This window comes from Tachypleus tridentatus, chromosome 9 (genome assembly GCF_004210375.1).
Source record: "Tachypleus tridentatus isolate NWPU-2018 chromosome 9, ASM421037v1, whole genome shotgun sequence".
Lineage (NCBI taxonomy): Eukaryota > Metazoa > Arthropoda > Merostomata > Xiphosura > Limulidae > Tachypleus > Tachypleus tridentatus.
The window spans coordinates 26,161,475-26,175,737 of NC_134833.1; the positions used below are offsets into that span (position 1 = coordinate 26,161,475).

Consider the following 14,263-nt stretch of genomic DNA (forward strand, 5'->3'; position numbering starts at 1 on the left):
CGTTGACGGTTCAACTAGGTTACATGAAATCTAGTCACTGAAAAATCATCTCTATTCCCTGAAATCGATATTTTCCAGTTGTAACAGATTTACTAACATATATTTATTTTAATATCGTAGTTTGTTTTAGTTAAATAAATATATTCAGAAATACTTTATTGTTAAATGTGTACTGCGAAAGTTCCGCCTATTTTCTATAGTCCTAGAAGATTCTCGGGTGTAACAGCTAGTCATCACCACCAACCGCCAACTCTTGGGCTACTCTTTTACCAACGAATAGTGGGATTGACCGTAACATTAACACCCTTATGGCTGAAAGAGCGAGCATGTTTGGTGTGACGGAGATTCGAACCCGCGACCCTCGGATTACGAGTTGAGTGCCCTAACCGCCTGGTCATGTCGGGCCTCTAAAAGTAGCATAATTTATTACCAGCATGATTCTATGAAATTTAGCACGGCTCGATTGTAACACTAAATTTAAGATGTACATAAAACATTGTTTTTTGTAGGTTTCCATCCCCCCCCAGTCCTAATATAAGATAATTATATATTTCACAATTCCCAAGAGTTGGCGGTGGGTGGTGATGACTAGCTGCCTTCCCTCTAGTCTTACACTGCTAAATTAGGGACGGCTAGCACAAATAGCCCTCGAGTAGCTTTGTGCGAAATTCAAAACAAATTCACAATTCAACGTGGATTTGACTGTTTATTTAAATCATATTTTAAATATCATGTTTGTTTGTTTTTCATTAATTTATTTGTTAAGTTTAGATACTGATATAACAGTACTTTCTACATAGAACATTACAATACTTTTAGCTTTTAATATTTTTAGGTTCTATACGTACCTCAAACTTACATTTTACAATTTTTAAGTAAAAGAAAAATCAATCTCACCTTTAACTCTTCAGGTTTCACAAATTCAATCACTTTAGAATTATCACGAAATTCTTTAGAATTTCCCAGAATGCCAGAATGTATTACTCTTTTCACAACTTTCTTTAAAAAGTCTATGTCTTCCATTTAATTGAGCAGGCCTTGGGAATTTCTTCCTGTGAAAAGAAATAACTAAATACACGAGAAATAATTTTTGTTTAAGATTTCACACAAAGCTGCACAATCCGACCAGAATGTTGTACTTAGTATGTACATAGAGAGAAAGAAGAGAAAGGTAGTAAAGCATCCAACACCGTCCGCGAACTACGCTTCTCTGATCAAATAATGAACGTTACATCAAGGGGCGTGATGTGATCTGTCCTGAAGAGGTAGCAAAAGAAAAAACGGTGGATTATAAAGTAAAAATTACGTTCAGGACGGGCAATAAAGATAAAATTAATTACTTGTAGTCATTAATCATATATAAGATTAATTACTTCCAATTAAAAATATAAACAAGACATATACGTCTACTTACTTCATTTCTATGTTGTTAATTCCATCCTCATTTCCTTTTGATTGAATAAATTAATTACATCTTTATAGAAAATATCAGCCTTTATTTCTTAAAGGAGCTTTTTAATTCTATCCTCCTTTCCTTTTGATTGAATAAATTTATTACATCTTTATAGGAACTATCATCCTTTATTTCTTAAAGGAGCTTTTTAATCCCATCCTCCTTTTCTTCTGATTGAATAAATTCATTATATCTTTATAGAAACTATCAGCCTTTATTTCTTAAAGGAGTTTTTTAATTCCATCCTTCTTTCCTTTTGATTGAATAAATTTATTACTTCTTTATAGAAACTATCAGCCTTTATTTCTTAAAGGAGCTTTTTAATTCCATCCTCCTTTCCTTTTCATTGAATAAATTCATTAATTTTTATAGAAACTATCAGCCTTTATTTCTTAAAGGAACTTTTTAATTCCATCCTCCTTTCCTTTTGATTGAATAAATTCATTACATCTTTATAGAAACTATCAGCCTTTATTTCTTAAAGGAGCTTTTTAATTCCATCCTTCTTTCATTTTGATTGAATAAATTCATTACATCTTTATTCAATCAGAAGGAAAGAAGGATGGAATACATCTTTATAGAAACTATCAGCCTTTATTTCTTAAAGGAGTTTTTTTAATTCCATCCTCCTTTCCTTTTCATTGAATAAAGTTATTACATCTTTATAGAAACTATAATTCTTTATTTCTTAAATGAGCTTTTTAATTCCATCCTCCTTTCCTTCTGATTGAATAAATTCATTACATCTTTATAGAAAATATTAGCCTTTATTTCTTAAAGGAGCTTTTTAATTCCATCCTCCTTCCTTTTTGATTGAATAAATTTATTACATCTTTATAGAAACTATCATCCTTTATTTCTTAAATGAGCTTTTTAATTCCATCCTCCTTTCCTTCTGATTGAATAAATTCATTACATCTTTATAGAAACTATCAGCCTTTATTTCTTAAAGGAGGTTTTTCTCAAGCACGATTAAAGCTAAACTTGCAAGTCTCTCTTGTCGTTGTACATTTTTGATGTAGCTGTTTTATTTTTAAATGAGAGAAAGAACGCTCAACTGAGGCACTGGTGGCTGGTTTGGTTTGTTTTCAATTTCACGCAAAGCTACTCTAGGGCTATCCGCGCTAGCCACCCCTAATTTAGGAGTGTAAAACTAGTGGGAAAGCAGCTAGTCATCACCACCCACCACCAACTCTTGGGCTACTCTTTTACCAACGAATAGTGCGATTGACTGTTACATTATAACACCCCCATGGCTGAAAGGGCGTGTGTTTAGTGTGTCGGGGATTCGAGGCCCGTGACTCTGAGATTACGAGTCGAGTGCCTTAACCACCTGGTCATGCCGGGCCCTGTTGGCTGGAAGAGTCAAGGTTAACTCACAACTTTGTACGTTATTACAGGGCTGCATCTAACTTGGCATTTCGTAAACAATAAGGTAATTCATTCACTGGTTTTCCTTTCAAATCAGCGTCAGCGTATAAAACCACAAATTCACTTTTCAAGTATTCTCTATAATTATCTTGCAATGATTTTAGTGGTAATTCAGGAAATATTTTTATTCTCTTCCTGTTTTTTAGTGTCAAAAAAGTAAGGAATGTTTATCAAACTTTGAAACCTAATTTCAATTTGCCCTCAACTTACATCCAAAATTTAATAAAATAACTTGCTTTATGTTATTTTAATGCTTTCTCTGGGATCATTTCTTATTCGCTTAGTAGGGGGATATAATCCATCGACTGGTGCCTAAAATTCACCAAAATCGTCTTTCTTTTTTTGCAAAATAGTCATCATTTCATTTACTTTATTCATACAATTGGATATGTCAAATATCCTATTCTGTAGAACATCAAATATAACATTTGTATATGAAAAAATACTGGCAAGTATATTCAACAAGAAATTGAATTCAAAATCTCTGAGGTTCGATGAAAGTGACTGGGCGCAGGTAAACTATCCCAGTTGTCAAAATTATCAACAGTATTTTGAAATAAGTGAACGAGTTCTTCCTTGTATTCCAAGACAGTTTCAACAAGGCAGTGATTATAATTCCAACTAGATGGGTCTACTTTCGGGAATCTTTTCCTTAGTTCAATATCTAAAAGGTGCACATGCTTTGTTGGTTTCATAGAAAAACAAAAAGAATGATTCAAGATTTGCGAAGAATTAGAATGTGTCTTTTGTGTAACAACGTTTTTAGGAATAATGAAGTATACCACCTTAAGCAACACTTTAACAATTTTCACCAACAAATTTGATGTATAATTTCCATTTAATAACAAAAACCGCATGAATGAAATTAGCCATCTGAAAGTACAACTTCATGAACGAAATGGAGGCCTAAAAAGATTTATATTATCATCGACAGAACTAGTTACGTTAGCTAGCTATAAAGTAGCTTGGATTCTAGCTCAAAAAAATTTTCTGATGCTGAACTAGTGAAAGAAATATTGATTGTGGTCATTGAAACTCTCTTGAAGAATTATGATTCAGAAATAAAAGATAATATTCTTCAAAAGGTAAATAATTTGCAATCAAGTCGAAGAACAATTGTTCGTAAAATGCTAGAGTTAGTGAGAGACATAGAAAATCAGTTGATTGAACAACTAAAAGACTGTTTGTATTTTCTTTAGCACTAGATGAGTCAACAGATGTTAGTGACACTCCACAGCTGATAATTTGGGTTCGATATCTAACTTCAAATCATAAAGTGAGGGAAGAAGTTTTTGGCCTTTGTGGATTACGAAATCGAACATGTGGTAAAAACATCTTTGAAAAATTTTTTTAAATGTCAAAAAAATTCAATCTGGATTTTAAGAAACCGGTTTCTGTCACAACAGATGGTGCTTCCGCCATGACTGGGACAAAATTAGGATTTGTTTCACTTTTTAAGCAGCATTTAATTGGAAGTAATGTGAAGTCCATGCTGCCATCTTTCCATTGCATTTTGCATCAGGAAAATTTATGTGCTCAGATATCTAAAAGTGATGAATTGAAAAATTTGATGGACAATGTTGTGAAAATTGTGAATTATATTAGAAGTGGAAGCTCTCTCATCCATCAAGAGTTTCTTGAGTCTTTGAAGAAATGCAGTGACTGTACTTTTGATGATCTTACTGATTTTGCAAATGCAAAACGTTCTTGGAACGAGTTACTTCCTTATTTCCTCAATTAAAAGATTATCTTGTTGAAAAAGGTAAGATTGAAAATTTCCCTGAAATTGAAACTTTGTCATGGCAGTTTGATTTGCACTTTCTGTGTGGCATGATGGCTCACTTGAATAATTTGAATACGAATCTTCAGGTAAGAGGTAAAATAATAAGCGAGCAATCACAGTCTATTCATGAATTTCAATTAAAGCTAAACCTCCTTACGGAACAATTACGAAAGAGTGATTTGGCACATTTTTTAAAGTTGAATAGTTTTCTAGAAAATAATAATGACTATGATTTCTCTGATGTTAAAGATGATCTTTATGTAAACTGGATCAAAATCTATCTCAAAAATTTGAATCATGTTTCTCCGAATTACAAATTTGACATTGATATTTGAATTTTTGCATGACCCATTTCAATTTGATTTAGGAAATTTAAGTAAGGAAATTACATCTTTTTTGTCTTCGGATAAATGTGGATTTGAAGACGAGATGCTTACCCTGCAAAGTGTAGAACACATAAGGTAAAGAAAAATATTCTATCAGAGAGACGTGGCTCACGATTCTGATAAATGAGAGTCTTCTAAATTTAAATATAGTAATTTCAAAATTGTTTTCTATATTTGGATCCACATGGGTTTGTGAGCCAACATTTTCTACGCTAGATTTTCTTAAGTGTAAATACAGATCTCGGCTTACTGACATAAATGAAGAGGCAGAGTTAAGATGCTCATTGAGCATAGATATTAAGCCAAATTTCACGAAACTTGTTGATGAAATCCCCCATCAATTTTCACATTGGAGGTCAATTAAAATGCAATTATTTTAATTAAACTAATATCTTTCTTTTTTTAACAGTGTGGCCAACGTTGTTTTTATTAGACACATTTGTACCATTATAAAAAATAAATTGCCCACCCCTGACCTACACAATTAATATGGTAATTCTGGATTCTATTTGACAAGCCAGAAAAACACTCGATTTCTCTAAATGGGATTTCAATAATGGATCATATTTCTTGCACAAATGTACCAATTCCACACAGTTGCCTCGGTTAGCAGATTCTAATGATTCATCATGATCTCTAAATGCTAATTGTTGTTCTCACAGATATCATAGTATGTTGATTAATATTTTAAAAACTCTTCACCTTTTCATTGTGCATATTTATCTTATGTTGCCTGTTTAGTTGGAATTAAATCCGCGATATTCCCTACCTACTTAGGTTTAGAGTTGAAAATATATGACCGCAGGAATTTTCATGTCTTTTAATTGCCTTATGCATATTATTTGAGTCATCAAATTCGCCTGAGCTCTATGTCCCAAATTCACTGTTAAATAATAAACACGGCCAGTAGAAAAGCTTCTGCATGTTAGGACAAGTAGTTAACCAAGATGTCCTATCGTATTGGTCTACAATGAATTTTAGAATGCACTGCTTTGTTCTTCCAGACAGGCTTAGAGCTAGAATCAGTCTACCCTTTGTGATGATGCTTTCTTTATCACTACACCTTTTTATACCAAACTTACTAACAAATAAGGTTTCAATAATCTATTTTTAAATCTAAAGAGTGACACTTTACAAAAAACAATTATGCATACAAAAAACAACAGTATCATTTAATACAAGACCCAAAGCACCTGCACCTCGCGCTCTTGGCTGTTCGTTAATTAACTATAAATTATTTTTTTTATTATTATATTTGATTTGCTTATCGTAAATTTTAATTTATAAATTATTTATTTCGCTTACTTTTTAACAATTTAATATATAAACTATAAATTGTCAATAGCTCCACGTTTTAGTGTATTTTGAAATAATATGAACTGGTAATTGCTTCCTTTATGGCACAGAAGAAGCCAATATAACATCCAATATATGTTTTCTTTTTTAAATTCAAATATTAATTTGAAATTTTTATTCAGAATATTACTCACGTAAGAAGTATTTTATTGTTTAAAGAATATATTATGTAACGAAAATGTTTTAGATAGAAATAAAGCCTTTTCTAGTTGCAAAAAAACTAAAATCAACTTTAAAAAGGAAGCATTATGCGAGTTGTAGTCCAGATTTTTCCCAACAGTATAAGGTTATTATTGATTATCTACAATATAGCAGTGCTTCCGTATGGATCATTTGCAAGTTCATAAATTCATATTTAGCTGATACTTAAAATTATTTTTTAACATATACTGGAAAAACACTGCTTCCCTCGCTTCCACGGACCGCAGGTTTTTGTTCACTTTGTTTTTCTTGCGAACACCGAACCTTCAAATTCACAGCCAGAACATTCTAATTATCAAGCCCATGCGTTGTAAACCAAGTTGCGTTTTGGTTCATGACTGTTAGTTCACAAGGTCCCTAATCAAATTAGTCTCACGTATAATAATATACACAAAATATTTTCAATATTTTAAGTTCACCAATTATTACCAGCACTTATGATAATCAAGGTGCGAAAATATTCAAATTAGCTTTTTTTTTTCAAACGTTTAAACAAACTTTTGGTTGTTTCACACAATAATAATTTGACCCGCCTGTTGAAGTGCGTTAAAAACAAAATGTTTGTTCGTGCAAACCCACTCGAGGACTATCTGTGCTAGCCGTCCATAAGTTGACAGTGTAAGAGTAGAGAGAAGTCATCACCACCAACCGTCAACTCTTGGGCTACTCTTTAACCAACGAAAAATGGGATTGACCGTCACGTTATAACGCCCCCATAGCTAAAGGGCGAGCATGTTTGAGTGATGGGGATTCGAAACCGCGGCCCTCAGATTACGAGTCGAACGCCTTAACCCGACCACGCCGTGCCGTGAAAATAAATTGGATTGTACATTTTACCAAAGCTAAACACGTGTGCAAATAACTTAGTTTCTAACAAATATTAAAGTTTTTGTTCCATTTCATTGTAACTTATAACAACTAACAAGTACAAGGTAAAAGTTAATTTAATTGTACACAAAGATGTGCATATTTTGTAAGTTATTTATTACCAAAAACACTAAATCCAATACTTAAAGTCTCCTGCTCGTAGAGCGGTAAGTCTACGGATTTACAACGCTAAAATAAGGGGTTCAATCCCATGTGGCTTTGGTATAAGAAAACACGCACACAAATATTTAATTTTTTTATTTTCTAGCTGTTACTAGTTTTCAACAAAAGTGTATCACTAAATCGATATTTTGCACAAACTCATTTGTATGAAAATATTTTTGTTCTGTAATTAAGCACAAAGTTGCACAACTCAAATTGTAGCGTTTTAAGCCAACCAGTGAGTTGGAGCTGGGCAGTACAAGTCCAGAGAAAATACTAGAAGTTGTTTTTTGCTCTGAAAGTTGATGTCTGGAATGTGCTCTTGTGCAAATTGCCGAAGAGTTAATCACTGCCACGTAGTTTGATCATCATAATTATTTGTTTGGAGACAAGCACAAAGCTACACGATGGGCTATACGTGCTCTGCCTACCATGGGTATCGAAACCAGGTTTCTAGCGTTTTAAGTTCGCATACGTAATGCTGTGCTACCAGGGGACTATATGAAGACACTAAGCCTTCTTCGAGATCAGTCCTTTCCGTTTTAATTAAACAAACACACACTTGAAGTACCAAACGTATTTGTAAATTTATTTAACACCTTATTTCTATAAATCTATAACTTTGTTCTTATTTACCTAAACTGAAATTGATTATACATTTTCTCACTTTTAATGTACTTGTTGGAAGAGCTATAAGTCTTACTCTAGTCTTATAAGCTCTGTATAAAGCATGGATATTCTATTGAAGGCTTAAGACGAATTACAGCATTGTGTTTATACGTGCCTTATTTTTACGGAACTTTAATTGTTTAACGCAATAAAAATTTAAATAAAACTAACGGATAATTATAACGGTGAAAGTTATTATGAGTGGGACGCATACTCGAAAGTCCTTTGGTGTTGTTACATATATTTTCGATCTGTTTGGAGTGGGTACAAGCAATAATAGTGTAGCGGAGAAACCTATTCAGCAAACCTAATCTTATCAGCTGCACAGAAACTGGCGTGTTCATTCTCTCAAAGACACACATCACGAGACTTCTTAACGTTCTGATATAGATCGATTTTTGACTGAGAGCGAAATGTAGTCCGCAGATATACAGCTGTGCCACTACTTGTGTTGTAGCTTTGCACTTAACAACATCAAACTGATTTTAACATTAATTAGAACACAAATAATATTAAAAACTGTTTCCTCATGTAGATTACAAACTTAAGAACCAGATAATTATATTTCACGTAGCCCTATCTTTTAACTGTTATGTGTTTTAAATTACAAAATAGATTTAAAAGTAAAATATAATTTTTAAAAACCTTTCTGTTTCTCTGGATGTCATTAACGTTCAAAATGTAACACAAAAAAAGGACCTCGTCACTAAAAACCAACAATTAACAAATCTCACAATTAACTCAGTAAAGCGTTTTGAATTTGTTCTTCGGGTGACAAGCCATGATATTATTTCTTGTAACAGTTATACCTGATAAGATATGTAAGTTGTCATAACAATATGTAAATCCAAACCAGTATGGCATAAGCACAGTTATACTTATGAGAGCTTATATTTTGGGTAAAGACACTTCACTTGACATCAAGCATTGTGTAACTATATTCTATTTTAGTAACTATGTAATTCACTATCACATATCATTCTATTTTGGTGACTATCTAATTCACTATTACAAATCACGGCTAACAACAATAACTGTTCAATTCTTTCCAATATCTGTCCCCACAGGACAATGCCTAAACACTGCCTTTTCAACATTCGGAGAACACGTGATGTTAACATTCAAACAAACAAATAATTAAATATCACTAATCTTTAGTAAAAGAGTAGCCCAAGAGATGGCGGTGGGTGTCGATTACTAGCTATCTTCCCTCTAGTCTTACACTGCTGAATTAAAAACAGCTAGCGCAGATAGCCCTCGGCCGGGCACGGCCAGGTGGGTTATAGCGTTCAACTCGTAATTTGAAGATCCGGGTTGGAATCCCCGTCACACCAAACATGCCCGCCCTTTCAGCCGTGGGGCATTATAATGTTACGGTCAAGCCCACTATTCGTTGGTAAAAAAAGTAGCCCAAGAGTTAGCGGTGGATGGTGATGACTAGCTGCCTTCCCTCTAGTCTTACACTGCTACATTAGGGACAGCTAGCGCAAATAGCCCTCGTGTAGCTTTTGCGCGAAATTCAAAACAAACAAGCAATTCAGATTAAAACCTAATTAAAATGTCTTTAAATTAACATCGATACCCATAACAACAACGCGTCATTTTGGTCTCTGGTATTGAGAATAATTATTTTAAAAGACGGAAATTAAGTTCAATGAATTAAAAGAAAAAAAAACAAATGGAACACGTGCACACATGTAGAGGAATGTGAAACACATTCACCATCTCAAGACAAAGTCTACTGCAACTGTTTCAAAACTAAAACTTCCGGGTTTCGGTTTTCCCTAACTTTCATAGATCTCAGCTGCTTTATTAAGGTCAATCATTTCCAACTGATAGATAAACACCATTTCCTGACATTCCAGCTGTAAATCGAGGGCTTATAATAACGCAAAAAAAATCTTATTTTCATATGTGGGCAAAGCATAGGCCTCCCATTTTGTGCAATTTTGCTCTTAATAATAAACAAAATACATAAAACCTATATTTAATTAAGATCGCAGAGGATATGTTGAACAATATGTTTCACTTAAAATAATCTGTTTCGATTCCCAGAAGCATTGTGTAACTCCGCTTGCGACTCTGTGTCACAATCCTGATATTACAAGAACTGAGAACACTATTGTGGAAAGACAATACAATGGAAACAAAATGGCCTGTCATGGCCATGTGATTAGGGTGTTAGACTTCCAGTCTGAGGGTCACGGATTCGAATCCCCTTCACACTAAACTGGTGGTCCACTTCTTGTGCTTAGATGGCATTAGCTCGTAAATAAAAACATTTTAAGGTAAAGAAAGGTTCGTGTATAATTCAACATATCTGTTTACCTACGTTATGAGGTGTAAACAACAATTACTAAATAGCATTAAATTATTCACTAGATGTTCTTCCTCGTTAAGTGACATCGTTTGAAGACTCATAAGCCACATTTACCATGAGTCTCTACTTCTAAGAAACGTATTTAGATTCAGAGGCTTCGCTGGCAATCGGAAAGATCTTGAGCTTACACCCCTGAGAAGCAGCCAATACTCAAAACAACTGCAACCTAAGTGCAATATAATATGTATAGTTTACGTAATGTGCATTAGGGTACTGTGAAATACATCCGGGTCTCGGGCCCTGTGGACCAGTACCTAATGACGCCCGTGATTGAACTTAGTCAAACGTTTAGGAATTACTCTTGGGAAAGTGAAGTCATGCAACAGGTGGATGACAAAACCTTTCTACTAAGGGTTCAATTAGTTCACTTTTTAACAGGAAGAAGAAGATGTTAGTTTATAGTTGTTATGGTCAGCCGTTTGATTATATCGTTTCAGCACTACGTTAATCAGAAATTAAGGAGAATAATTGAAAAGTTTTGTTGTATGATATCAATGCCATCTTCTACAACGCAAGGCTGTTGGTTCTTGAGGTCTTGGCCAGGAATAATTGGGTGGTTAGGGCAATCGACTTGCCATCTCCGGATCACAAATTCGTATACTAGTGGTTATATAGCTCTAGTCTCGAGACTAATGTCACAGTTTTAGTGGCGATTACTCATGAAATAAAAATAACAGTATAGTAAGACGTGATATTGGACTCAACAACGTGAAGTTCTTCATTTCAATGAAACAAGACTTAGTACTAATGCATAACGATGCCTGTTGTTTTCGTTTGTTGTCGGTTTTTCTGTACAGTCCATCATAGTTCATCAAGAACGTTCCAGCAAGAGATCCTCATGATTCAAATCCTATAACACTCTAATGAAAGGCCCGGCATGGCCAGATGGTTAGGGCGCTTGACTCGTAATATGAGAATCGAGTGTTCGAATCCACGGTCCTCGAAACATGTTCGCCTCTTCAGACATGGAGGTGTTGCAATATTCTCAATCCCACTATTCGTTGGCAAAAGAGTAGCCGAAGAATTGGCAGTTGGTGATGACAGCTAGCTTTCCCTCTAGTCTTTCACTGCTAAATGTGAAACGATTAGCGTAGATAGCCCTCGTGCGGTTTAGCGCGAAATTTATATTAAACAAACAATAAACTTAAAACATAATAAGGCTTAAGTAACTGAGCCGAAAGCTTTGCATTAAAAATAAATAAAAACGTGATAATAGTTCAAATAAATTACCTAATACAAATACGAGAACTCACGTTAAAAGCCTGAAAAGTACCTATGTTACAGTAATACTAAGTTTCATCATATTTGGGAAACCAAGAACGAATAACGCATACGATTTGTTTACGTACTCGATAAATGTACGTGTACAATTAGCAGGTTGTACAGTGACACCACGTCCAAATATAATTCCAGACATTCACTACCATGGCACGTGGACCAGAATCTTCATCCAAATTAATCAATTTTTTAACAATTGTTAATGATTCTCGTATATTTCATTCATTTTTATTGATCTAAGTTGAAATATTCTTACTTTTTCACATCTTCTCTACTTTTATATTTTAACTTACCTAAATATTTCAGCAGCTAAAACTACACCAACTCAATCATTACAAGTATTGTTTGTTAACATTCTCCTTTCTGATGTTCTTTATTTTTCTTACCTTTATTTCCTTTCCCTCTTTATTCTTCGTAAATAAAAGTTTTTCTATATTCCATCAGCAGATATTGTTTCATATGATAAACCCTTAAAATGCTTGGAGATGCCAGGCCTTTTATATTCCTTTATTGTAAAACAGCTAAGCTACAAAGTTCCTAACTAACTTGCCACACAGCTGCCACACAGGTATTTCTGTGCTGATCTGAATACAAAGATACGTCAAGTCTACAACGCCTACGTATTCGAGGACATAAAATAAGAAAATACAGGTGCACAGACTTATAGTATAGTGGTGGAATAAACAAAGACAATACTCTAGTTAAAGCTTTACAAAAATAAAGGAAAACAGAATTAAAGACAATTGGACTGATTGAAAACAACTACATTGATTACTGGGTAGGTACAGAAAGGTGGGAATGAACTACACTTGTAGTATAGTGGTGGAATAAACAAAGACAATACTCTAGTTAAAGCTTTACAAAAATAAAGGAAAACAGAATTAGAGACAATTGGACTGATTGAAAACAACTACATTGATTACTGGGTAGGTACAGAAAGGTGGGAATGAACTACACTTGTAGTATAGTGGTAGAATAAACAAAGACAATACTCTAGTTAAAGCTTTACAAAAATAAAGGAAAACAGAATTAAAGACAATTGGACTGATTGAAAACAACTACATTGATTACTGGGTAGGTACAGAAAGGTGGGAATGAACTACACTTGTAGTATAGTGGTGGAATAAACAAAGACAATACTCTAGTTAAAGCTTTACAAAAATAAAGGAAAACAGAATTAAAGACAATTGGACTGATTGAAAACAACTACATTGATTACTGTGTAGGTACAGTAAGGTGGGAATGAACTACACTTATAACTAAACATAAGATTCTGACTACTTACTTGAAGTAAGATAACACACACCATCAGCAGCAAATGTAAACAAGACTTTCACAACGAGTCTTGATTCTTTCAGACCAGACTCGATGCTGTCTCAAAATACTAAACTGCACCAAAATTCACTTTCTTCCTGTAGTTGTGCGGTAGGAATTTACCCTCTCTCTCTGTTTGTAGTGGTTCAGTCAGATTCACTCAGAAAATTGCACCAAAACATTCTGAAAGTATCTATGCTCGTAGTTTAGTATTCTCTGCACTTGGTGAATTAAAAACCACAAACCAACATCCCAAGAAACAGCAGGCAATGTACATAATTAGTTGTTTCTACAGATAGTGAAGCCTAATCTCCCTCTGGGTAAGTTGTGCCCGTGATTATTAATGAGGAATGGAATTTTCTGAAATCAGTATAACCCAATAACTCATGTTGATCAAAGTGTAGATTGAACTGGACCTATCTTGAACTTAGAAATTAAACAATTTTCGGAATACTAAGTTTATTTGTAACATCTAAGACTGAATTTAGCAATTGTCCTCGATCTGAGATGAGATGTTCCAAATTAGGGCTTATTAGGAATTATTCACCATGAGAAAGTGAGGTACGTGGTATTTGAATACTACATACCTCTATGCATAGTAAATGTGCCTTCTCAGTTTCTACATATTTAATGGTTTTATGACACCCATGTGTAATTCAAAGTTGTTGACTTTAATTAATACCTTTTCCTTTATCACTCTGTTCATTTCATTCCTCATACACACCAGAAAGTATAATCTATCTTTAGTCTTAACGTTATTCCATCTTATTTTTACATATGTTCCAGCATTATTTGCCGTGCCGTCAGTTAGCTATGTTTATCGTTATTTTTCTGGCTTTAGTTAATCTATAGCTTTCAGCAGCGCTATAACACTTCTACAGAAAGATTCTAAGTCATTTTGGCGTTATATACAGAGTTTTGTTTTCATGTTTCTGAGCTTCTAAGCCCAACATCCATAATTTTTGTTTAAAAAAGATTTAGAC

At 33.9% G+C, this 14,263-nt stretch overlaps 1 protein-coding gene across 3 annotated transcripts in view; it reads right to left on the bottom strand.

Annotated features, from left to right (window-relative positions):
- LOC143224894 (acidic amino acid decarboxylase GADL1-like) overlaps window positions 1-12,502 on the bottom strand; it is a 61,892-nt gene extending 49,390 nt beyond the window's left edge. The window contains exons 1-2 of one of the 3 annotated variants that reach the window (XM_076453340.1): window positions 12,353-12,502; window positions 898-1,052 (exon numbers count right to left, since the gene is read on the bottom strand). In XM_076453340.1, the coding sequence (XP_076309455.1) occupies window positions 898-1,023 (126 nt within the window). In that variant the 5' untranslated portion in view covers window positions 1,024-1,052; window positions 12,353-12,502. Of the gene's footprint in view, window positions 1-897; window positions 1,213-12,352 lie in introns of those variants that run through there. The other 2 variants (XM_076453339.1, XM_076453341.1) reach the window with 2 other exon arrangements.
- Window positions 12,503-14,263: the final 1,761 nt, after the last annotated feature.